Here is a 27,857-nt window from a genome sequence, read left to right on the forward strand (position 1 = left end):
AGATGGAATTATTACGAATTATTGCATACAGATTTTTATTTTTCTAATATACAATATTTGTGTAAGTTTCAGAAAATTGAAAACATTCGAAATTATGTCAAAGTACTAGGAAAAAAATTGCATTAATTGGAATTCTAGTTGAAAATAGACGAATCAGAATTTTATGGTAATCTATTATAATTCTAATTGAGATAGAGTTCTGATTAATATGATCAGAATCTTCTGGTACATTTTCGTACATTTTCAACTAGAATTTTTTCTTAATAAGGAATTAAATTTTTGCGTTTGAGAAATTTGTAGACACAAAATAGAATTGACAAAATTTTTAAAGCTTGAATTACAATGAACGATAATGATACATCTCGAAATTGAAATCTTATCTAAAATCAGTTTTTTAACGCTTGATGTCGGAATCATTTCAGAATGGTATTAAGATGTAAAGTCTTCAAAGCAGTCGAAAGCTTGAAATTCTGCACGCGCAAAATATGAATAAAATAATTACAATGCTTATTTTTTCGATGTAAATAGAATACATAAAAATATTGGTGAAACATGCAAAAAACTAACGAGGGCACTAACAAGTTTTTATTACACACGATATGTTCAATGTTTATTTCTCTCTGTAAAACATCGCTAGTTGTACATCGATAAATGGTACACCAATTTATTGCATTCACATTAATTTTATGTTTATGTTAAAGCTAGAAAACGAAGGAAATTATCATGAGGCACAATTTTTGCCTCCGACATTCTTTTCGATCTGTGAAAGATCGGCGATACCGACCGAATGACGCAATTATATCACTTACCACTCTAGTAAAAGGTCTTTTACGATATTGTAACAAAGTAACAAATAGATTACATCTAAATTAATTAGTAATAATAGTATGCGTAGTACTGTAGCTCCTTCAACCCTTCACTCCTCCTTTCGTGTGTCTCTGCAATTTAATAACATAAAATAAATCATACCATTTTTAACGTCGATTAAAATTACATATTATGTTGGCATTAACCGCTATAGCGTCTGCAGCTCATGGTTATTACTGCAATTATCGTTTGAACACTTACTGCGAGTTGTTCCTTCTCCTTACGTCCCACGATCTTACAGTGAGCACGTTCAAATATGTGGTACTGATTGCACACGCAATCCTTTTCGATTTCAACATTCGTGAGGTCTTCGACGATTTTTCTAGCGGTGACCTGAGCGAATTGCCTCTTTTGATTCGGTTTAGCATCAATAAAGTTATTGGAACTGAACACTGCCCCACCAGACTGCAACAATGTTATATATAATAACAATCTGATTACTCTTCATTATTTATTATTCCTTATGTATTTAGAGTGATTAATTTCTTTATTAGTGACTAATTTCAAAACTATCTCTGTTTCGAGACGCTTAGTCGATTCTTTTTTCTATTTTCTTTGCATACTTACCGCGATAGCAAAGTCAGCACACACGTCAATTGAAGAGAGAGCCATGTTGGATTTGAGTTCGGTGTTTCCGCTCAATGGCTTCTTCTTACTGTCGGCGAATACGTATACGCTGTCACTATCGAAACCAACAATGTTCTTTTGCACTTTGCCGGAGATCTGGATGTCATTGGTATAGTACACTTGATAGTAGCCCAGTCCTAAATCTTGGTACACCTTCAGTCCGAGTACAAGCCTCAATTGTTGTAACTGAAAAATTATAAGCGTTTAGAATCTCTTATTTATTAGCAGTGTAACAAAATATACTTGCAAGTATTTTCTGTGAGATTATTTCTGGTTTTCTTTCTAGCACATAACTGTAGTTTTCTCATTTTTGTTTGGAATTATAATTCGCAAAACTTACAAAAAATAAATTGCAAATTGTAGTTGCAATTGTAAGATATGGAATAATATCGCTTGTAATATGTTCAATATGGATTTTAATTAGTGATATAATGAAATTGAAAATAAAAGCTCACCGATAATGGCAACGAACTCTTTTCACATGGGGTAGCAAAGACTGCGACGACGGCCTTTATTGCGCCAGGTCTGAACGGATATTTAATAGCTTCCTCGTAGGCATCGGTCAACTTTAATGTGCCTAACTCCAAGTTTACTCTTTGCTCTAAGAATTTCACCTTCTTCTCGTAATTACCCTTTTTGGCTTCCTGTAAACATTGAAATATTATATATCAAAAAACTGTTGACAAGATCAAAAATTTCGTATCTCTCTTTATGTTATATATAATTTGATGTAATTCTGTAAAATTATAAATTACCTCGAAAGTAATAATTGGTTCCGATTTCTCGAATTTCATATTCTTCACTTCACCTTCAATGTTAGTATTGCCGTTAGAAGTGTAATGCTGCGGCCACTTCATGTGTTCGCCGAAACCAATCAAACCAACATGAACGTCCCTATTAATATTTAATTAATATAAATAAAAAGTAAAAAATATCACAATATGGCATTTGCGTCGCAATATGAATCCATACAGCCTAAAGCGCATTTTGATCTTTCAAACATTTTCTATCTTTACGATTGATTTCTGATCTGTAGAATTTGTACAAGATATTTCGATATTTTTATAAAAATAATGTTTACATACGTTATGCCGTGTTGTTTCAGTTCCTCTCTTAGATCGGTTATCAACATTGGAATTAGATCTTTAAAAATTTTCTCATTGTTCTCATCTTGTTCGATTACTATGACAATATCAGCTTGATTTTTCGGAGTTTTGACGCTGAATGTATCACCAATGTCAACTGTGTTCTCGCCAACTTTGCAGTTTACTAAAATATTATGATACACATTAAATGTATTTGTTCTTTTAAGAATCAGTATCTCTGCCTGACTTTCAAATCTCATATTTATCTTAAAACGAGATGATTTATGTAAATCTACGTTTTATGAAACTAACACAAGAAACATTTAATATTTCTATATCCCGAGCGTCTTAAGAAAGTTTATTTCCGACAAGAGATTTTGATTTTCTTTGCATTAATATTGTATTAACATCATATTCTGTACTTTGTAAAGTAGTACAAGTCAACAATTTAACTTACTACAAGTGGATGGAATGTTTATTCCGGAAACACGCTTATAATAGCAATTGGCGTAATAAGCGGAGGCGAGCAAGCAAGAAGCTTGCGGATTTCCGTTAGCCGCAACGTCACAAGCATCTCGGTAATGAGTCGGATTAATGTAGTTGAAGCAGTTTCTAAAACATGACGGAGAAACATCATTTCTAAGTTGCCTCTAAGTTAACGATAAAATGATTATGACAATTATATTGTTTCGAGTATTCGTCTTAAATATGTAATACATGGGAAGTTTCTCGTGATAAGATTTCATGGATTATATCTCAAGAAGAACTGTCTTATTTTCTAATGCGATAAATACATTTAATCTTATCGTCTTTTCATAAATTGTTATTTATTAAATCTCAAATATTCGAAGAACTGGATAATTGTAAACTGAAGCAGTGTCCATTTGAACTTTTCATTCCGTACAGCTGAATTTACGGCATCATATTTTCTCTATGTAATCTGACAATTTGGTTTAATCGTATTTTTTTAAATGGCGAATGCACTTACTTCAAAGCCGACTTCTGGCCGGAGAAGTAGTCGGTGCAGACTGGATTACGTTGCTTCGTCTTGTGATCGATCGCGTTCACAGCCGGGCAATCGGGCTTCAGTTTGTATCCGTTAGCAAATTCAGTCTCGCTCTCAGTAATCTGTTTCAATTGCGAGAAGGGCGCTTTTAGAGATCACTGCAAGCACTGCAAATCTCTACCGTATTACGACGTAAGATCCTTTCGTTGCAAAACACTCGTCGTATTTATTTTTACTTTCGAAAGTAGAACATTCAATTTTATTCTTGCAGACAGATGAAATTTTGCATACTGAAATATGACGTACTTTATCTTTTCACTTAAGAATACAGATATAGAAACGTTGGTTGTTCCAGTTTCGCACACAAACTACGGACTTAGGATATCTATCTCGCAACGAAAGAATCTCCTTGGGAATTCGTGATCCCTTCAGAAAAGAATTATGCCGTATCACGTAGATATTTGTCTATTGATCGAAATGAAAACTTTGGAATAAAAGCAAAAGTATATAAAGAATATGATTTATAGTCTAGCGATATTACCACAAGGTCTTATGAATAGAAGCGCGACGCCGAGAAAATGAGAGACGAGCTTCCGAGAACAGGAAGCAGATCGTATTAAATATTTATAACGTGTGTACATTTTTCATTTTGCTTCTAGCGTACTTAAGCTATCAGTTCCGACTTTTCTCATAATAGAATTAATTAAAGAAGGAGAGAATATTTTTTTATACTTATATTATATTCTGCTGTATGCAAAGAAGTCGCTTTTTTAATCCATCATAATTAAAAAATAATTTATGAAATCTTCGTTAACGAAATCCTTTTAAGAATTATTGTGCAACGATATAACTGAGCTTTTGCCTCTGATATTTCTGCACGAGGAGCTATTTATTTAATGATAAAACAAATTACACTCACCTTTCCGGACGGCAACGTATAGTCGTCGTAATGCTCGTTGTTGCCATCACCGAGAAGACCGCGTAATTTTCCGTGATAAAAGCCGGACACGTGAATTATGCAAAACATTGCAGAGTGTTTAGGGCTGCACAGAACGTGCACACCGTAGTCGGACTTGATGTTCGGAACCAAGACGCGAACTGTGAGGAACGCGTGCAGATTCTTCGTGTTGGCTGGGAAATCGGCCGGTTTGTTATTCACCAGGATCTGGAAAAAAGGAAAACGCACATACAATCGTGTGTGAAAATATTGAGCGAAAACAGAAGTTTTCGGAAAAAGAGTTTCTTAAAAAGAAAAATAAAACGTAAAAATTAGCAGAAAATTGCAGAAAATGGGCGCGAAGTCGGTGCGATTTCACGCTCGCAGTAACAGAGTTTGGACGAAAGATGAACAACGGCGATTTTTATTCCTTCCTCGCTCAGTACGTCTATAAGGGAAGCGACGCGAGGATAATAGAGTTTGACTTGTCAGCAAAGTTTGGAGCTCCCTAGTAAACTTACAAAGTTACAGTTCAATACGGGATTGCATTATAAGACTCGTACACGGAATACCATATGAGAGCGATCTAGTGGTTTCACCTTCCCACACATCCTTTCTCTCTTTCTCGTTTCCTTCTCTCCAAACTATTTGCCCCATTCTCAATTCATGTCACATACAGTACTAACCTAACTTACCAGCGCTATAGGAAATTGGTTAAGAGATAAGAGAAATAAACTTACGTTGCCATTGTTCTTCAGTGTGATGCTCTCTTTAGGGTCTGTTACGGTCACGCTAATGAGATTTCCTTTGTTAAAATTGGCGACGACAGAGAAATTGCCATCCTGTATATCCTGGGCCAAGATGTAAGTGCAATCAATAGGCATACAGATATGATTGCCATCGAAAGTGAAGATATGTCCTCCATCAATGACGGTGCCGACTTTGGTGAAGGGAGGTACGATGTCAGAAAGCAGAGTTGGCCTGTTTAAGGTATAAAAAATGATTAACATCATTACTGATTACATTGATTAATATTACATTTCTTGTAACGAAAACTGTAACATTTATCTTCAATTTTGATAAAAGTAAAATTTTTTTGATAAAAGTAAAATTTTTACAGAAAAATATAAAACGTAATAAAACGAAACTAGAAAGTTAAACTAGAAACTAGAAACTAGAAAAGAAGTGATATACGCGCGCGCGCGCGCGCGCGTGTGTGTGTGTGTGTGTGTGTGTGAGTGTGGAAAAGCAAACCTGTAGGTGTAGTAGAGATCCATGAGAGATGGTAATTCGTTATTGCGTATCAGATTGACGAGAGACACTTTGAATGATGTGATCACTGGCAATTTCGATAACATTTCAAACTCCGCGGGAAGATGAGCATTAAATAAGTCATCTATCAGGCTGTCTAAGCTACTGCTGGATTGCAGAAGTTTGATGAGAGATGCAGTGGCATCGAGCACATGATTATAGATCTTCCTGATCTCACTGGAATTATCGACCTACGCAAGACGATTGCATTTTATTATTTCAGGAACTTTGCTATTTTAGTAATTTCGGACCATTTGAAGGGTACTTCCGATCGTTTGAAGGGTACTACTTGAAATGGCAAAATGTGACGTAAGACGGGTAAGGAAACTTACTTTCTCGTGTTTGACGTGCTTCATGATGTATTCATAAGTAGCGCTGAAGAGCTGTCGAAGTTCCTCGGTCGGTAGCATGGACTTTATGACCTCACTGAGTTCATGGATGGAGGCCAATATGGTTTCCGGAATTTTAAAGTTTAGAATATCTTGATATTGCTCTTTTGCGATATCAAAGATTGGTAACGCTTTTATTTGATTCTTCAACAAGGTGATGAACTCCTCGACGTCTTTCTTAATTTGAGCGAAAGCCTTAAATACGATCTTAGCAATATCTTGAGCGATCTCCGAAATCACGATTGCTAATTCCTTCAGTTCTTTCTGATGTTCATTAATCATGGTGAGTAACGTCTTGAGATAAGCCATAGAAATATTGACAATGCTATCGATGAAATTGATGTATGCATTAGCTATCTTGTTACAGGATTCTTTTAGTTGAGGATAAACTGTATTCCATGCTTCTTCGAGTTTGGATACTACTTCAGCGTATTCTTTTTCAAGTTCATTTAATCGTATGGTTATTTGTTTCAAGATATCTCTTAAGGTCTGGATAATAGGTCCGAAATATTTATTGCTGAAAGAATACGATCGATAAGTACGTACGCGATAATTCAACGAAATCTATGAATGATTTAAATTTTAACTTAAAAGGATATATTTATATACATGTGTTATTATTATTATTATATATATATTGTAATAAGTGTGTAGTGATTATATATGCAGGAATATTATAAATATTTTATTACTATCTTTCACAAAATAGAAAATTGCATGAATGCTGAATGTGATGTAAAATCGAAAAGGATTATAAAGTATATAATTGACGATAATTATTAAAGATTATTAAATTCTTACAAGGTAGCCTGTATGTCTTTGATGGTCTGATCAGCTTGGAGTTCGTTCTTCAGCTTATTTAATTCAGTCTCGTAATAATCTGAAAGTGACTTAAAGTTTGGTTGAGCTTTTTTCAAATGTTCCACGAGATCTTTCAATTCTCTTTCTGCTTCGTTGCCTATTTCGTTGGAGACATCCTTGAACTGTTTCAATAGCCCGATGCTGTTGCTTCGATAATGTTCCTAAATTATATCATTAATACAATCAGTGAAGCGATACTACAACTATGATGTGACACACAATTGTTGTCACAAAAATGTACTCACGAGCAGGTTGATAACATTGTCCTTGTTGTAGCCGAAGTCAGGTTTCAGGAACTTTTCTTCATCAAGGTGGATCAAACTATGGAACAAATTCTTCTTCTCTCCAGCTTTGAAAGCGTCAGCATGAATCTCCGCCAGTTGTCCAAGCACAACACGTCCTTCGATGATAAGCTTCGTGTTGGGATTATCTGAAAACACAGAAAGATCAATTCATATAGATTTATGACATAAAATATGATCATGGTTTATATCCATTATAACATTTTTATGATTATATGATTAAAAGCAAATATATATAGTAACAATTTCACAGCGATATTTGTATATAATATAACAATATGTCATTAAAGCAAAAAATATATAAATACTCTCTTCCTCAAGGATAAAATACATAATTTAAAATAAACTTTACCTTGCTGGTATTCCGAATATGTGAAACTGTTGAAATCATGCGTTTCGAAGTTAATTATAATAGGTTTATTGCCCACAACCACGATTTCCGAATCAAACTTTTGCAGATTTTGTTTAAATTGCAATTTTGTGTCGAATTTAAGGAGTTCCTTATTAGGCGAGGTTACAAGCAGATGCGCTTCCTTGTAATTCGCAGAGAACAGAACACCCACGCTCTTCGGTTTCTGATGCACATCCGTATACGATAACATGCTGCCGAAACCGAATTGAGAATCCGAGATCGCCAAGTGTGATTTCAAGTCAACTTTGAGTTGTTGCCCACGGCTGTTCACTTCAATTACGCTGGTGATGTTGTGACCCTTGTCGAGATTCTGTCGGTTTAATTTCGCCACCACGTTGATCTTCTGCGTTTTCTTAGCGAAGACATCGATATCTACGTTTGCGTCTAGCAGATGGTCGCCGCCGTAATGAAGTTTACCTTTCACTGCCATATCCTGATTGAGAGAAATACGAGTTCGAAGTGATTTAAAAATCAAATATCAAACTAACTGGCAATTGGCTCGAAATGATGAGAATGTAATAAAATAAAAAACAAGCTGAACATAAATCGGGCATAAATTGACAGAGAACGCATTATATTGCTTTTTTTATAGCCAAGTAGCTCGATGAAACTCAACGTTCTCGCTAGATTGCGAGAAAATCGACAATAAAGGCTTTGCCGAGATGTATTCTCTCTCCCTCTCTCTTTCTTTCTCGCTAGTTCTATATTATATAAAAGCTTTGACCTTATTTGCGTAGAAATTGGAAGCAAATTGGAAATGCTTTTTTAGTTCATTTTTTGTTTAACATCGAATGTCATTCAATGTAATTTCTACATACAGATTTAAAAAATCTCGGACGTCATTCAATGTAATTTCTATGTATAGATTAAAAAATCTCTTTGTGGAAATATATCCGCTGACGTACCTTTGGCTGAGATGGATATATGAATTTGACTTCTCCGCTGATAGATCCACTATTCTTCTCGATATTAATATCGCCGTTGGCGATTAGACCAGTTTTGTCGGAAGGCTTGTTCTTTCTGTCCAAGTAAACGGAAACATCGACCTTAAATGCTCCGATTTGTTTCGTCTTCGGCAAGTCAAATGTGCCAATGACGGCCAATTCGCGACTGGGTAAAGTCAGAATGGCAGCTGTGAAAAAGGATAACGAGTTTTAATTTTTATCTTAACGATTAATTTTGAAGCTAAAACATGCGCGCAATTGCGATATTTATTATATTAATTATAATAAAGATTATTAATAGAGAAGTAGAGTTTTTCTACCGCTTTCTTTAGGATGAACGTAGATTTTGTAGGAATATTGGGAGTTGTCCTTCAACGAGTGTAAGTACAAGTTGGCAGAGTGATCAAGCTTGGAATCTTTAACTACGGTGTTCGTCTTTAATCCAAATTCAACCGGCACGTTGAATTTCTTCAGGTCTACTTCCACTGTTAATTCATGATCCACATTATTCTTATCTATGAAACGAACGAAAATATAAATTATGAGAATTGTTCTGCGAAAAGTCGACATTAAAAGTAGACACTAAAAAGTGATGGATAAGAATATCTTTAATAATCCCTCATTCTGAGATGATTCTTATCCCGTACAATACTTTTAATATACATTGATCCATTTCTTCAATTTTATTCTTTTTTATATTTACCAAGCTGTAATTAATATTAATAAGAATTTTTATTAAATACCAAATTAAAAAATTATCATACAAATAAAATTGAATGATCGAAATCATTAGACAAGTTAGTTAAGAATCCAGTGATTGAACGTGTGATATTTCAACAACTTTGTTTTTAACTTTACTTTCGACTTGTCTTTTTTGATATTTATCAAGTTGCAATAATTAACACTAATAAGAATTTTTAATAAATACCAAATTATAAAATTATTATCAAATAAGATTGGGTAATTAAAATTATTAGACAAATCCAGTAGAATAAACGCATGACATTTCACAATCAGAAATAAAAAGCAACAATTGTGATAAAATTATAAACAAACAATGAGCATGTGTTTTTTATAAAGTATAATCGGATCGGTATCGTAAAAGGATCATAATGTATTAATTTCTCATTAGAAACTCATCATGTTGCCCCATTTACATGCATGTAGCGTCGATGTTAATCACGGAAATTTTATTTTCGTAAACTCTCGAGGCCCGATAGGCCGCAGCCACCAAATTGATCCCAAGGGAGGGAGAGATAAGGGTGGGAAAAAAAAAAATAAAACGAAGTAAACTTTATCGCGCTACACGTCATCGCAGTACTAGAAAGGATTAAGACGCGTGTACGTCAGCGGAGCACACGCCCTTGCGGCGTGACGTCATTCCGCACCGTCGAGCAACTTCTTTTTTTTTTCCTTATGTATCGCTCCATGTATAACTCCGCTACCACCCGCCACCACCCGCAATAGTCACGCCTGTCTTCTCGCATCGCGATCTTCGCAACACGATCTCATCAAGGGAGGAAGGGAGAGGGACAGAAAAAAAGAGAGAAAGAAAAGAGAGAAAGGAAAGAAAGCAAAAAAAAAAAAGCATGAATTGTGCACTCGAGTTAATGCGGCGGCACGTCGCTGCCGCTTGCAATCGTTCTCCACCACCACCTTCACCACCACCACCAACCGCAACGTCGTCGTCGCGCATAGAGATGCAATTCCAGAGCTCTATTAATAACTAAGGCGAGGCACGAATTAGGCGCAGATCACGCGAGAATAGAACGCCTATCGACCGAGATCCGCTTTAGGCCCTGCGAACAAGGGGTAGTAATACACAACAAGCATGTATCCTCTTCTGCGAAATTCCATCGTACATACGTGTGCACGTGCGTATGTATACATAAGGATTGCGACGTGTTGCGCACTCCTGCGTAATATGCACGCGGCAGACGATGACGAGGACGATAAGATGCTTCCACGCGTTGTCGATGGATGATCCACTGTCGGATCGAAAGTTTCTCTAATTATTCAGAAGGGGGTGGATCTGCATGTACGAATGAAAGCCGTGATAAAGATGATTTCCTGAGAGACGCCGCGAGGGAATGATACAATTCGGTATCTTTTGTGCGGCTTGCGAGGATTTATTATTGTCATATACGGTCCTCGTGTATTTTCTTTTGCATTTTTACGAATTCAAGCCCGTTGCGACGAAGCATGTCTTAATAAAGGGCCGGTCCGGCACGCAAAGCGAGGTAGCCTATCATCGAGGTAACATATTTCCACAGGAGCGCCTGTGAGTGAAAATACCTACCGTTCTTTATTTATGAAAGGCTTTTTTATTACGGTATATTGTTGAACTCATGCTGTAATTTTCGTTTCATCGAGATTAAACGGGAGCACACGCTAATAGTAAATTATTAATATATTACATACGCTTATAATAACGTTATTGTAATAGTATTATTATAATAGTATTATTATAATAGCATTATTATAATAGCATTATTATAATAGTATTATTATAATAGCAACACATTGTTGTTTTATTTCATCGACTATAAATTTTCAATGGTTTTCTGTTTTTCAATTTCAGACCGTTAACGAGAAAATAAATAACGGAAAAGAAAAAGGAGAGGGATATTACAGAATGTGATTCTATGAAAACAAATGTAAAAAAGAAAATTTAAATATTCGATTGCAAACAAAATCCAATCTTATTTGATAAACATCGTTTAAAAGACCATATATATATATACGTAAGCTTCTCTTACGATGATTGCAATCTTTTTTTCAAGGGAAATAGCTTAACATGAAATTTGTGACTTACTGTCGGCGTCGTAGCTCGATTGAAGCTTGAAATGAGCGCAATCCTTGCTCAACTCGCAGTAGCTGTTGAAAACGAGGACCTCCTTGTTCGAGAGCTTCAGCTCGCCCACAATAGCTACCGGATCGAACTTAGCGTTCAGGACGATTAACACGCCAGATTCGCCATCCTTCTCGCGAGTCAATTGCTGGCGAGTATACTTGAAGGAGGAGCTCTTCGTGTCCTCGCCTATCTTAAGATTGCCGTTTCCTTCGAGGGTGATTTTACCGGTCTCGTCGCGTTTCTTGTAGTTTGTGCTGCGAATAAATCACAAGCGTATTTTAAATATATTCGTTTTCCTCTCTTTCACGCATTACACTGTCTCTTTACGTTGTTTTATTTTAAATTTCAATTTCTCCTCAACTTTCTTTGTAAAATTGTGTTTAGAGAATATAGAATAAACAGCTATTTCTGGATACAGGTATTTCTGAATATTCCAAGGACTAAATATCCGGCGTCAAAATTAATATTCCCGTTTTTCTTTTATTTGAATAATATATAGATATTTTTATTAGACGATGAAAATAAATGTTTTTGTAATACTTTTTATAACGCCACGCGATCGATACTCTACATTTTCGGCTAAACCGCTTAACCCCTTTTTACGTTTTACGATTCGATCGAGATGATTTCGATGGGACACGAATAAAAAGGACTGCGGCAGTTGGAATGTATTCTCGGAAACCACTTGAATTAATTTTAGTGGGTGAATCGATGAAATTACATAGCGGAGTGAACGGAGATACGACTTCTGTTGTATCTCTGATCTCCTTTAAAAACGACCTCGCGGCCTTTCGTTAATTACTTGCAGACATTTTCTATTCTTTGTTTTGTCACTACGTAGGCGATCGATCTTACGCGCAAGAGGTATCCATATCGTCGTCAGAAAACATCGTTTAAAATTACTGCAAGAATATCGACCTTAGCAGAAGCGACAGGATCGCTAAATAGGAGTCAGGAGTTAAGAAAGCGAATTGTAGATTTCTTGTGTTTCGAATGCGATCTCGTCTTCGCGCGCTCGTACATAGAAAAAACGATTTTGCTGAAGCGTCTGTAAAATTTTAAGAAAATACAGATCTGGAAATAATTTTGTTAGATCATTAAAATAATTACAGAGGACATTCAAATTGATTATAACTGAAATATAACAACTTTTTACAGCATTGCTGAGTTTCTTATATAATCATTTTGATGATCCAACAATATTCTTTTTAGATATTTCAGCAAAATCGTTCTTTCCGTGTATAAGTTATTTTCTCATCCAGATTATCATTAATTCCATTACAAGCTTTAAAATACGACGTAAGATCATTGTTTGTTGTATGAATTGATCGGCACGTTTCGCCGTTTCTGTATACGAAATGCAGCGTACCTTCCGGTTACAATGTTTTTGCCATCACTAGTGACAGTGATGATTATTCGCCTGCCGGTCTTGGCAGTAGGTTTGTTAGCGATTTCGGCATGAATCTTACGATGCTTGAGCTTGTCGCTGTCCAAATTAATGTTAATCATGAAATTATCGATGCCATTCAGATTGACGTGCGCGTCGGCAACGGCAAAGCCTTTCGGCGTCTCAATCTTCCATTCGCCTGAAAACAAATTTATTTAGCTCGTGTAACATTTAGAAGAACGTAAGGCGAACAGTTACTTGTCTAAATAAAAATGTTCAACAATAAATATATATTATATTTTGCAGTAGAAAAAGTAAAAAAACAGATAATTTAATATTGTTTTGCTTGAATTTAATGAAAATTACCTGTATATTCACGATCGTCAATTTTATTGAATTTCGAGAGTAATTCTATTTTTCCTGCCGGAGTAGTACTAATTATGTGTATCATCGGAGAGATGCTGCCGCTTTGAATTTCGCTCTTAAACGTGTACTTTGTGTTGTCCAAAGTTAAGGTTGCATCAGTTTTTCTTACTTGTCCGTCCTTTTCTCTCTTCAAAGATAAATAAAAAAAAATTAGATACGAATGATAGATAGTTAGTGTCATCCTGCGGCAATCTTAGCGAATGCCATAAATTTTATTTTGCTGTAAACACCAAGCTGCTTACGTTGCCAGCGGTAAACTATTATAAATGACGCAATGTGGAGAAGCACAAGGGAGCAATATCTGACCGGAATAATCCCGAGAGATTTGCACATAATTCAGTTAGCAGATCGTAATCAGTAAGACGGAAAGGATCTCAGTTTAAATCTTAGGTAAGAAGTTACTACATACGAAGAATAATTAAAAGCATTGTAAAAACGGTACCTCGTGCTTGAGTTCAAGGTCGATACTATGCAGCTTCTCGTATGGGGTGGTGGCCTTGGCCTTTACATCGATGTGCGTTAAATCTCGATTGTATATGAGAGGGTTGAGCGCGAAAGTTATCTCTTTCTGGTCATACTTGACAATTGTGTTGGTGGTAAGGGTTGCCTTGTCATCGTTAGGTTCGTATTTAAAATGATCCTTGAGAGAGATAGGCGGTATCTTGAGAATGGTCAGATCAAATTGCAAGTCGCTCTCATAAGGATGTTCATAGTCGTAGATTCCAGAGCTCTTGAAGGCTCCATCAAGCTTGATAGATTTATCGTCATTGTAAGTGAGCGTCGTCGATTCTTTCAGACTAACGATACCGGCCGGTTCAGGTTGGATCAGTAGATCGTGCGAGTAGTCGAGCTTGATGTTACGTAATTTTTCCGACGGTAATATCAACTCCGTGTTACCTTTGATCGTACAGGGCTTGTCAACGTCATTGCCAGGAATGTAGTTTCCGGAACTCTGCGAACAATAACGCAAATTTACACACCTAGTTTTATAGCTGCTTGCCACGCCTGTATCCATGACAGGAGAGGTATCAAAAAGCTATTGCGCTTACCTTCAGTTTGAAGTCTTTACCACAGGAAGAAGACCCTTTGTAGGACAGTTTGCCATTATCGTCCTCGGTAGATTCATATTGCAGATTGAACGGTCGCGATATACGCGATCCTGACAGGTTTAAGTTGATTCCCTCGATTTTCTTGTGGCCATCGGTATCGACAAGTTTTTTGAGGACTAAATCTAATTGCCCATTGTCGCCATTCAAATCGACAGCCTTCAATTGTATGTTCTTTAGGAATGTGTACGTTTTCGAATCGAAGTCGGTAACGTCATCAACGTATGTGAGTTTTCGCGATTTTCCACCTTTAGATTCATGATCTTCTAACTGACCATCTATGTGTATGGTATATTTTTGGTTTTCATTCTTCTTAGATGTACGTTTGAAATTAGCAACTAAGTAACGACCGCTCGATAGTGTGACGTCCGTTCTGACGGTTAGCTCGCCCTCGTGTATGGTGCCATCTAACTTACCGTTGCCGTTCAGTTCAAACTTATGGTTCATTATCTCGATTACATTCTTTGTATCTACAGCATTTTTCTTTATGTCATTTGCGGTGGATAGTTTAATACGTTTTTTCGGATCCTTCTCCACATCGAGTAGAAGCTCAAAGTTGCCATTGTGTTGCGTGCCGATCACCGTCAAGTCGCCGGTTCCCTTGATCTTCCGATTGATCTTTGGCAAATCAATGTTGAGCTGCACATTACCTTTGCCGTTCTGCATCGATATTTGTCCTGCGACGTTCACGTAACTCTTCACGTTCAAGGTCAAACTGCCTTGAGGATTCGCGCCTTGCTGCAGCTTCAGTAGGAAGTCGACGTACTTGACGTCACTGACAGTGACGTACGCTTGCGACTGGATATTGGGACGCTCGACATTCAAACTGCCAAAAACTTTAACTTTTTTGTCGTCCAGCTTCAAGTCGCTGTCCAGCTCAAAGTTCAAATTTTTATTATTCTTGTCGTGATTGTATGTAACCAGTGCGTCGGCCTCGTATTTACCTCCCGGTACAAGCTCGAGCTTGTTCTTGTACTTGCTCTTGTGTGCGTCAACAATCGTACGCTTGGACTCCAATTTGATACTGTTCTGCAAGAGCTCGCCTTTGAATTCGATCTCGTAGTCGCCTGTTTTGACTTTATTTTGTTCCGCACACAGCTTTGAACCAAACTTGAATGTTTCATAAATGATTTGGATTTCGCTCTCGAGAGAATTAGGTTTGGCCTTGCCTGCGAGCTCCAATTTCAACTTCGCAGCTGGATACGAGATCTTGGTAGAGCTACCCAAGATGAAGTTTTGCCCGTCTTTGTTTGGTTTGGCGATAATATGATGCTCGAGGCTGAAACGATTTGTCTTGGAATTCTGATCTGGACCGTGAATGAAGATCAGGTTGTATTTGTACTCGTACGCACCCTTTTCAAGTTCGGACTGAATGTTGAATCCAATATTGGGATCTTTCGATGGCAATGCCGAAGCGATAATCGAATAGTAATGATCTTCTTTTTTCTTCCCTTGCAATTTGAGAGCGACGGATTCTTCGCCGTAGCTCACCTTCATGTCTAAACCGACGGCGTTTTCTGCAGATTGAACGTAACCGTCGAAACCGATAAACTTCTGATCACCCACAACGAGGGCTACCTTATCGAATACGTATTTTTTACCGCCATCCTGATCGACCACTTCTACAGTACCTTGCACCTCGTATTGCTGACCGCCGCGAGACGGTTTCAGCCCGGACTTGGTGTGCGCTAACCTCTCGATATGCTCTGGTATTTTGTACTCTAAGATGGGCTTGTATTTTGAACCATTGGCTAAAAGACCGATGCGACCGTAATACTCCTGATTATCATTGTGCACGGTAACTGTAAGTGAACGCTCTTGAGGTTCTTCCTTTATTACTGCTTCAATGGAGGCTTTCTTGAAAGGAGAATCGAAAGATAGTTTAGCGTGCTTGTTGGGCTCGAGAGCAGCTTCACCGGTTAAAGACACGCGTCTGTTTGTTTTACTATTTGGCGTTTCTAGCAGGATCTCAAATGATCTAGACTTGGGTGATTTGTCATGATAAATTTTGAGGTGAATACTGGATAGGTCGATGTTCTCGCTAGAGATGCTGAATTTTGAAGGACCATTCAGAGGGAAGAGTGCTCTTTTTTGCGTCGACTCGATACCATCGTAAGGGAATTCTACGTGGCCGCAAACCGTTATACCCAGAATACTGGACAACTGTTCGAAGCAGTCTTTATATAATTTACCCTTGCCGAATTTTGCAGCTTTGTAAGTATCCCCAGAACTCAGTAGGATCTCACTACTAACACTAATTATTTCCTTCTTTTTCGGTGTGCCAACCGTTATATCGATACCTTTGCCGTTCAATAATTTCACCGTCAAATCGGTCGCCGTGGAAGTATGTAACGTACTGACGAATTTCATACCCGACTCTACATCGAATCCTTTAACGACCATGCTAGCAGAAACACGAATGGAGGCACTGGGTGCTAAGCCAAAGTATATCTCGGCGTTATCCGGGTTCTTTATGATAGCCGGAATATCTATCTTGCCGTATGTTTTTAAGTGAACCACACTGGTACCGATCATGTCGAGAGAGAGAGCTGTACCTAGATTTGTCGGATAGATGACCTCTAAATCGAAGAACTGCATGTGACTCTGCAGATTGTGATCGAATTTCTTTATCTTGTTGATCCCATTCTCAAGGTTATTGAATATCTTGTCGATGATATGTTCCGGTGTTAAATGCGCGGGATTACCGTCGTAAGTTAGATAGGCCAGTTCAACACCGAACAGCTTAACGGACAAATCGAAGTCAAGTTGCTGATCTACTTCGTTATTCCTTAATTTCACACTCTTTGCGAATTTGTCAAGTTCTCCTTGTTTAACTTCACGCTTGCCACGTAATTTGCTGAATTTTTCTTTGATGTATTTAGCGATGCTCTCTGCATTGTCTACTCCCTTGTCCACTAATTCGTCCACTTCATTGTCCGTTAAACGGCCCTTGGGTCCAAAGTAATGCTCGATCAATCTGTCAAGGTTCTCTACACGTGTATTGAGCTCAAGATAGTTAAAGGCTCTTCCGAACATCTCGGTGGTCATGTTTAGATTGATAGAGCGTGGCACGAAGCTATTCTGGCTGTAGATAACATTGCTTTCCAAGGTGTTTCCAAATCCAATACCACCTAAATCATATGACAGTTCAGTGTTGAAGGAAAATTTGCGAAAGTCCTCTGGGAATTTGGTTCGCGGTTTGATCTGACTCAGATGTCTCTTCGCCTCGGCTTTAGTCGGATCGGCAGATGCTCGTAGATTACGCAAATGACTTTGGATAAACGATCCAACCTGATTGACGGTTTCCTTATCTAAAGTCTCCTTGAGACTGCTAACGACGTGCTGGCAGGGACAGGCGACCAAAGATAGATAAGATTTGATTCTGATCTCACTATCTTCCTCACAATCGGCCAAGACCTTCAGAAGAATATGTTTCCACTTCATAGAGCAGCGGGTAGGCAAACTCTCGATCGCGGCAACTCTGACTCGATTACGGACGTTCTTGTCTTCAGCAATGCTAGCCAATTTCTGTAGAGTAGCATCATCGAGATATTGGGTATTACCCAGCGCCTTTAAAGCCGAAACTATGAGATTTTCCTGTTCTCTGGTCTTTGCTTTTCCATTGCCGATTTTCTCACGAATCTTGTGAACGGCTTGCTTGACTTCAGCTACGTTCTCGCAATTGTGCTGCTGGCAGTATCTACCGATTACCTGACCGATTCCAAGATAACCAAGACGCGGTAAGTTTGGCTGATCAAGAAGAGAAGTGACGGCGGTTACTGACGGTAGGTTCACGTGATCGACAAGAGCGAGACTCGCGTAGAACATGAGAGTTTGGACATCAGTAAGTTCGTGACTCTTGAATAAGTCTACGACCACCTCTGCGGCTTCGCCGCTTCCAGTGCGAAAGAGACCATCCAGGAAGATTTTCTTGTCCAGGACCTTGTCGAAACCGTTACCGTTTTTCACTTTCTGATAAATCGCGAAAATATCGTTCTTGCTGCTAAGGCGAAGAACTTTGACGAGCTGTGCAAACTTTTCCGCCGCATCATGCTTCACGTTGTCGTGCTCTTCGACGCTTGCTGCCTTTAAGGCCGCTGCGATGCTGTCGGCTGATGATTTGATGACAGGATGTGGCGCTTCGAAGATCAGGGATTTCGGTTCGGAAACTGGGGCGTTTGGGCTATCGCCCTTCTCACCTTTAAGTGTCAGAGTAGTTTGCACGATTGTCTTAGCGCCAACGTCTCCGTTGCTCCAGGGTTTCAACTTGTATGTTTCGACCGAGGTCGCTTTGTTCAGGATACCGCGCTTGAAACGTTGTTCAATCTTTTGATGCGATGACAGCAACGGAGCCGATTGAGTGTCAGATTTCTGAGATTCGTAGATCGCGGACACAGGACCAATCCTAATACTCTCACGATGAGAACAACGAAGCAGATCCCTCTCCTTATGGATGACCAATGAGTCACCGTCTTTGTGGAAAGAGAAGTCAGTCGGACAGCCGCCGAGCACGTCGATCTAAGTATAGCAATGCGTTACATTGGCATAATTCTATATTAGAATTTCATGAATAAATTTCAAGCTATAGATATACCTCATGATGAGTTGTAGAGCCAGATTCTTGTATGACGGCTGATTGGAATAAGGAAGTGACCGCTCTCTTGATGTTGAGAGACGCTTGCGAGTCACCGACTTCGGTACAAACCTCCGTATCGATATGGCCGTCGTGATAGTTGAATTGTAGCGCATGTTTTTCAACATCTGGCAGCGATATTGACTATAAAGTAACATACATATATTTTTACACGCTTACACTCCTTTCATTGTATCGCAATATGTAAAACAAACTTTATCTGTTATGCTCGTAATTTATATGGAAAAAACAAGAATGTGAAATTTTATATCATGAGACTAGAGTATAATACGTAATTTAATGTTTAGAGATGAAAGTAAATTTTATATAATTGAACACGAATCATATAAATCATACATTAATTTTCGTTGAGAGTAGTCAATTAAAAGTTTTTATTATTTAAGGGAGGTTATTAAGCGGAAATATATTAAAAGTTTTCTTTCATATTTCTAAAAAAAGTCGAAATCACACCTTCGGGTCTCATATATTTCTATATTATTTTAATTTCTATTGTAATTCTTTCCTTATATATTTATTTTTTGCAATGTTTATTCTTAAAGAAATTTAATACTGACTAATTTAATACAAAAAGACTGTAAAATTAATTACATATTTTAAGTATTAAAAACGTGTTGTTCAGTGCTTTTTATACTGTAAGTAATTAATTATTCTCTTTTAGTAATAAATTGTCAAATCAGTATTAGATTTCTGTAAAGCACAGATATTTTAAGGATACGATGTAAGGAACAAAAAAATACTTACGGCTCCATTAACTTGTATGCCCTTCAATCGAATCTGTCGAATGCAGTCAGGTTTCACTGACAATTCAACAGTACCTTTCAACTTCAAGGTAGCGTCACCTTGAGCATCGGGGACCGATGTTACAGACGTTCCATCCAAATCATATATGTATGTATGTCCTTCTTGATAGCCTTTACCTCCATGCACTGAAGAAAAATCAAATTTATTCAATGAAATTTTTTAAAAATAATTATGACAGATTTTTTTTCATGACTTTTAATAATATACTTACTTCCATGGCAGCCGCCTGAACACTTATCTATAATAAAAAGAAAATCATGTGTCAATTTTTAGTAACAATTTTAAAAATATAATTATCTAACAAAAGTATAATTTACATTCATTTTATTTTAAAATGATACAATCTGTATGATAGAAGATGATAGAAGGATGAGAAACGTTAATTATTTCTTTCTTTTTTTACACTAATCAGAAATGTGTTTACGGAAAAATATAACAAAAGGAATTATAAAATACATATACAAAAACAAAAAATAACATTTCTTTAAATATTATTGTAACATTATTTTAATTTTAGGATTTCAATAATTTTTTGTTGTAATTCGAACTCAAGCGGAAAAAAAGACGGGCCACAATCTATTATGCTTGACGTACAGATTACGTCGACAAAAATATATTTATGCATCGAATGAACTCGGTGCTAGGGTCGAACGTTGATAACGTGCAGTTAATCGTGACTTTCTTGACCCTGGACCATGGAACTCTCATTTTTGTTCGATAGAGAGTGCGGTGCCCGCGGACCTGCAGTTTAGTGCCACAATAGTTTCACCCTTTAACATTTAAATTGATTCGAACCGAAATGACTTTTTAAACGGGAGTTATAAAAGGTAACGTATCAATCAATTGTAGTATTTGTAGTAATTTGACATTTACGTTATGCTCCTTTTAGTTCGACGAATTTTTCAATTTGGACGAATTTTAAGTTGTACAAAAGAGTTATTTATTACATTTATCATTATGTTTTGCTCAGCTTTTAAATATAATATGTATGTATTTAATATGAAACAATTTTCAAATATTTAGATGACATTTATTTTATTATAACATAACATAATTAAACACATTAATTTTACATTAGATATTACGAAGAATCAATAAATAACTAATATTGATATTTGTTAGTGTTGCGCACTGGTCTTCATCTCTAATCTTTACTTTATCTCGTTTTTACATTCAAAACAACATTGACGGCAAATTATGCATGAAGCACAAACAAGACACGACATGATATAAATAAAGTTGATTCGGTACGTGCAAAAATTTACTTTTTTAGAATGTTTATAATATATGTTGATAATTATATGTTTGATTAAATAGATTGTATTCTATTAAGAACCAATTGGTGCGTTTTATTAGCAATTGATATAATGTCCATATCAACTTACATTTTCGAATTGAAAAACAAACTAACGAGTAAATAATGTATGAAGAAATAACGGATATTATTAAGCAACTATGGCGGAAGTTTAAAGTTCACATATATCTATCACGAAAACATTAATATCAATTTTACTAGATGTATCATATATACAGATCTATTTCGCAATTTATATTATAAATAAATAAAAACCTTGATTTTTTATGAATAAATAAATAAATATCAAAATTTAAAAACATTTTAAAATATTGTTTATATGCAAGAGAGGAAATACATTAATTTATTTTATTTATATTTATTTCTATGTATTTGTACAATTATTTGTCTTATTTGTTATTTTAATTATTTTCAAAATTTTAAAGTTCTACTTTTTTCTTGAGTTCTCTTAAAATTGACGCGGAGTCGAAATTGTTCGATTTTCTTTAGAAGAATATCTAACATACATATGTAAATGCTACATATGTAAATTAAGAAAAAAATATACTTACAAATATATAAATTTTTCAATAATAAGATTAAAAATAAGACCGTTTATATGTATAAATTTTTCATTAACGATAGATTACGAGTCAGACAGATTACAGCTAAATATTACTCAATATCTTATTAAGATTAATCGTAGCGAAAAACAAGCGTACATATAAAGTTTTCAGCGCACTTTATACTGAGTTATATAATTATTTGCTCAACAAAAACTCTAATTAAGTAAAATTAATTTGAGTGATTCGACATCAAAATGTTCAACTCTACAAAAATAGCAGAACAAATAGTAGAAAACAAAAAAGCGAGTTATGTAATTGTATTTATTTACTTGTTCGACAATTAGAGTTTTCCGTTGAAGCGATCAAAGTCTCTCACAGCGGAAGCAGTTAAATCTAATCTTCACAATTCGCCTAGAAACGTATATCATTGCATATGAAGAATAGAGGGACTATAGAAGTCCGGTTTTTCCCGAACACTTTCTCATACTCTTTTTTTAAAGCGTCCGAGGACGTCCAGCTGGATTTTCAACGGAAAAGTACTCTGGAAAGTACTCTTTTTGGTACTTATTTTGAGAGAGAACAAGAGGACCGGAAATTATTAAATCTATCGCATACAAAATACACAGTAAGCTAATTACTAGATTATTATATATCTATGATAAAAAATTAAAAAATTATTAGGGATTATTATATTATATTAAAGCCGTTTTTTGCTAACAGATACTAAATATATGTTTTTATGTTCTTAAGATTTTTAAATGTATTTTTTTTCTTCTATTTTTGAATTTAAATATACTACTTACTTTATATTACAATTTAACTTAAAATATCTTCTTTTTTGTCCTACTTTTCAATAAGGAATATCCTCTAGTTAATACTTAAAATCTGGTAATCTTAATTACTTAAAATCTGGTCATCCTAATTAAACTCTACTAAGAATCTTCTATTGTCGCTAAGACAGAAAGAGCATAAAATAATTCTTTAATAAATGAGAAAAAATACATTAATTAATTTTTTCTAGAAGAATGATGTGACTAGAGACACAATAAATAAGAATATTCAGATTACACTTTATTTAGACGATGATGACGTAAGAAAAAAGATAGAGAGAGAGAGAGAGAGAGAGAGAGAGAGAGAGAGAGAGAGAGAGAGAGAGAGAGAGAGAGAGAGAGTAAAATAATAGTGACCGAATAAATGAAGAGAAAAAGAGATAGATGAGGTGTAACAAGAGAAAGGGGAAGCGTTCCTTCAATAGGGACAAAGGTGTAACAAAGGGATAAAGAACGACGCGTGCGAAAAGAGAAGGAGGAGGAGGTGGAGGAAAGTGGGAGTCGCGCGCGAGAATAGACTAAAAGAAGGATGAACTTATTCGGTGAAGATGTACATTATTTCTTTACAATGATGCTATGAACAATCGCCTTTTTCTAATTATCATTATGATGACAATCTGCAAGTTCGTTGAAATTTTTATGCGGCGATTCCCCTTTATTATTATCGTTGGAATTTCACGCTTTATTCAGAAGAAATCTGATACGAAGAAAATCCTTTGAAATTGTATTAGCACTTTTATTTTTCTTCATTGCTTCTTATCTTCCGTTTTTCTATATCATTTACCCTTTGATTTGAAATCAAGTTTTTCCAAGTGACAAACAAGATATTTATAGAAACGGCTGATTATTTTTAGATACAATCGATTAAATATTTTGTAAATTATTCTGTAGATACATAGATAGATAAACTTATTTTATCTGTATATTTAGATAGATTTTAATAAAATTTTTATTTAGATTTGTTGACCGAAAAAATATTTTGGAAATTAAAGAAATAATACGTATTTATTAAAATTTTTTTATAATTTAAATTTCTTTTCAGAAAGCCATCTCGAAATTATGCACGAATATACGCAGAACACAATTCCTGAATCCAATTTATAATTATGCTCTTTAAATGTTATTTCGTCTGAATAACGCAACGCCGACAGATGTATAGTACAACATGAAACGTACCGGCGTGCTTAGAGAGAGACTCTCGCCGGGATTTTGCCGTAATCTAACAATTGCAACCATAATTTCTCATGTTGCTTGCTCCCCAATGTGCATGATTAGAGGTGCTCCGTTCTCGTTATATTACTTAAACGTATGCATTATGCAAATTCACGGTGAACGACAGAGAGTATCCACTTTCATATTTCATACTCAGGGGCGCTGTATCTTTCTTGCATTATTTCACAGCGTGTTTAAACGTCGATCTTTCTCCTCGATGAACCCGCATTCTCTGTTCGTATTTTTAACCCGACAATCGCGTTTCCATTTCTCGCATACAGGCGCGCCATTGTAATCATTTATCACGGAATTTAATGCGCTTTCAATGGCCGTTGAGTGACTCGATATAACGGGGAGATGTTGCGGTTGTAGGAATATTTATATGAAAAAAATCCAGTTCTCGCGGCATTGTTTCTATTTTCCGGCGTTTCGGAAAAAATACGGCGACCGAGTCAATTGGAAAAACGTATCATCACCGCCGGCGGAAAGTGACGATCGCAATCGGATTTCGCTCGATGCCATTTTGCTTGGAATAAGAGTGTCGCGGAGAGAACCGGCGATGTCCCGTATCGTTTATATGCTCCCTTTACGTACTTTAAAGCGCGGCGGTGAAAGAACGTTTGTTACGTCGCAACGGTCAGATCGGATCTATTTTACTGGGATGTAGGGACGTCAGATCAATTTACCAAATGTCCGGTCGAACACGGGGGACCTGTAATCGTTTCAATGATACGGACCTCGTTCCGAGCACCGATACGCCATACGCGAACTCTTTAACCACTATTTCGTTTATACTTCTAGAGTGCAAGAGAATTCCGCGTTCGTCACGGTCGAGTTCCGCTCCTTCGCAAACTTCGTTAATTGCTTCCATCATTAGAAATGCGATAGTATATTCATGCCGTAAGCGATATTGATTACCAAGCCCTGTCATTTCGAACTTAGCCTACGGGCACACGATGTATGTTTTAAAATTCTGCGTTCTGTAATGCATTCTAATAATTTATTTAAATGAAAGCAATCTAGTAGAAAAAAGCATCGTGTGCCGTAGGCTTTATTTTAACCAATAATTTACTTGCATGTGAAAAAAAATAAAAGAAAACGTAAGTAATATAATAAGAAGCTAATTGTAATTAAAAAATCACAATTAAATATAATTTATAAACAGACATTTCGACTTAACACGAGATCATTATCAAGATTAGCAAATAAATTTAAACTGAGATATGTAGACTCTTGATATAAATATTAATTGTAATTAATTGTAGCTCCTTATTGTATTATTTGATTTTTAGTCATTGGAGCCGTTTCTTTATTATAATTAATTTTAAAAAATGTATTAAGAGTCTCATAATTTTACAACACGCGGTAATATAAGTTCGAAAGTAAATGCCTAACTTCTGGAGAGTCTTGCATTCGAGACGTTTCATAAAGAAAGGTCATAAATGATCGTTATGTGTCTGTTTAATGTGTATATATATATATATATATATATATATATATATATATAATATATATATATATATATATATATATATTAGTATGTTAGTGTATACATGTATATTAGTATGCACTAATGCAGGCGACTATTTAAGATTAGCTCGAACAATACTAATTAAAGAAAGAAATATGTAAAGACATGATAAAGTTATCAATGGTATAACGGGGAGTTTTTCATATCAAGTTTGAAAGAGTAAAAATATAAAATCGAGTATTACAGAATAAGCAATATTTTATCGCCAGCTCCCTGCCGGATGGAATAATAATAATCTGTAACTAACCGGTGGATTATACATTTATTTTTATTCATATTCTATACACGAATATATTTGTAAATTAATACCTCCACTTTCGTTACGTTTATTTAAAAAAGAGCGCACTCGCTAAAAAGTGTTTCATTCATACCATTCATTACTTATTCGCTGAAATTTTGTAGAAAATTAAAGAACTGATTTTTCGTATATCTATAACTATCTTTCGCAAATTACTTCACTGGTCGTTACATTTTGCTTGAAACATAATTCAATCTAAAACGTTCTTGTTTGTTAATGGAAGCCTCCAGCATTCTCTTCCTTTATTCCGGTAATGTCATGTAATCGAACAAACAATTTTCTTTAATCTTCTTTCAGTAATAAGAAAGCATTAAACACGTTCGCCGATAAAAAGTTCCATACTTCATTCACAAAAGAAACACGCGCGCGAAGGTGTCGATTTTGATTGTTAATTAAAATCTGGAATAAAATGTAATTTAGCAGAAAATGAAAAATTATATGTCGATAATGCAAATAAAATCATGTGAATGAATGAATTACCGCCGCTAAAGATGATAAAAAAAAAACAGAATTTTGTACAGAAGACCAACATTCTTTCCTCGCTATTACGAGGGAGATTAAGATGAATTTAATGTCATATCAAGTAAACATCACGATGGCTACGTCAAAGATAAATTTTCATTAATTATAATTATAACAAATGAATACATAAAAAAAAGCGTGTTGCTATCATAGTTTTTTTCGCGTTAATTATCAATGGAACAATGATGCGGATAAAGTTTTTACAAATTACTAATCTTTCGGGATTCTGTAGTTCACGAAAATATCACGGATTTCGACATCCATTCGCGACGATAATCTCTATCCTTGACACAGCGAGTAACCTTATGATATTCAAACCTGACCGCGCCGGGCGCGTTGACCCTTTCTATCAACTCTCGCACATTAATCTTTAATTTGATAGAAAAATTAAGACTTATCGAAGTCATCCGGTCTTCTTGAAAGGTCCCCAAGGGAGAACGTGTTTTAAATCTTTGTATTCGAGTGTTGAACGCGCAACTAGATGCCAACTTTACGAGCGCCCTTAGAAATATCAATAATTTAATCATAACGTTATATCGCGATACGAGATACAACTAAAATACTGACGTGAATACAGAATATCATAAATCAGAATTATTATGATATCAAAATAGAATCGCTCGAAGGAACAATCCGAGAGAATAAAATCTCATATACTGTTTATCACTAAAATAATTATGCACTTGTATCAATTATATATTATAATAATTCCTTTTATTCAATTCATAAATAATTCAAATTAAATCTTTAACTTTTGAGTACATTTATAATCGGTTCTTAGAAACTATTCTTGGAAAGTAAGGAATATTACTTATGGACATATTGCTTTGTAATTTGCGTACACAAAGTTTCTTTTTTCTCGTTCTGAACGTATTCAGCGATTCTACTTTCCTAACTATTTTATATCGATGGAAGTATGAAAGTTACGAAGTTAAAACTAAAAACTCTGCATTCTTTTCAGTAGAATCTATAAGAATATTCATGTATCGCCTTACACACGAGATCTACCCTCAATACATTTACTTGTTCTTTTTCTCAATATGTATTACCATTTTTCAACCGAGAAAAGTTTTCTATTTAGGAAAAGGAATCGGTACTTCCTCGGTTTTATAACTTTTATGCTTCTGTGATCATTGAAGAATACCTGTGTGTATGTGCGTATGAGAGAGAGAAAGAGAGAGAGAGAGAGAAAGGACAGCAACGGCTGTCCAGCTCTTTAGAGAGTAAATCATAAAGTACCGGAGTACTTCGCAGAAAGGGGATGAACGACGAGGCACATTTTCCGCTTTACTTACTGCCTGAGGCGTCGACCGTCAGGAAGAGAAGGAGACAGCCGGCGAAGACGACCGCCCTCGCGAGCCCCATGGCTTTCTCTCCCCGAGAACCGCAAACTACTTTAACACTACTCTCGCACAATCAGCGATGACACGATCGGCGGCCACGGGCGAATACAAAAAGCGTCCGCGCTTTTCTTCGTGCGTGCTTTTATGCTCTCGCAACTCCCCACCCACGCTTATAAATCTTTCCTATGCATGTTGGACCACTCGTACATATGTCCGCTCCCCGGGCCTGAGGCTCCACCATTACCACCACGACGCAAGAGATAAAGAGATCTCTACCAACGCCAGCATTGAC

The 27,857-nt window shown here is 36.0% G+C and overlaps 2 protein-coding genes across 3 annotated transcripts in view; one reads left to right on the forward strand and one right to left on the reverse strand.

The window, feature by feature from the left end:
• LOC105143621 (BTB/POZ domain-containing protein 7) overlaps positions 1-27,857 on the forward strand; it is a 57,646-nt gene that overhangs the window by 25,814 nt on the left and 3,975 nt on the right. The gene's annotated exons all lie outside the window — the stretch shown is intronic.
• Positions 19-27,664, reverse strand: apolpp (retinoid- and fatty-acid binding glycoprotein apolipophorin). The gene is made up of 26 exons (XM_087403444.1): positions 27,518-27,664; positions 20,181-20,207; positions 19,910-20,094; positions 19,109-19,291; positions 14,458-19,032; positions 13,851-14,360; positions 13,349-13,535; positions 12,965-13,181; positions 11,557-11,849; positions 9,062-9,256; positions 8,703-8,929; positions 7,738-8,230; positions 7,329-7,513; positions 7,024-7,244; positions 6,166-6,739; positions 5,777-6,024; positions 5,263-5,503; positions 4,505-4,750; positions 3,568-3,707; positions 3,037-3,191; positions 2,580-2,763; positions 2,250-2,388; positions 1,950-2,138; positions 1,435-1,680; positions 1,069-1,272; positions 19-938 (listed from the first exon to the last, which is right to left on the reverse strand). The coding sequence occupies exons 1-26, from the start codon at positions 27,585-27,587 to the stop codon at positions 909-911; spliced, it is 10,164 nt and encodes a 3,387-aa protein (XP_087259570.1). The 5' UTR covers positions 27,588-27,664; the 3' UTR covers positions 19-908.

The sequence above is a fragment of the Acromyrmex echinatior genome, chromosome 2 (genome assembly GCF_024713525.1).
Source record: "Acromyrmex echinatior isolate Ae372 chromosome 2, ASM2471352v2, whole genome shotgun sequence".
In the NCBI taxonomy this organism is placed as follows: domain Eukaryota; kingdom Metazoa; phylum Arthropoda; class Insecta; order Hymenoptera; family Formicidae; genus Acromyrmex; species Acromyrmex echinatior.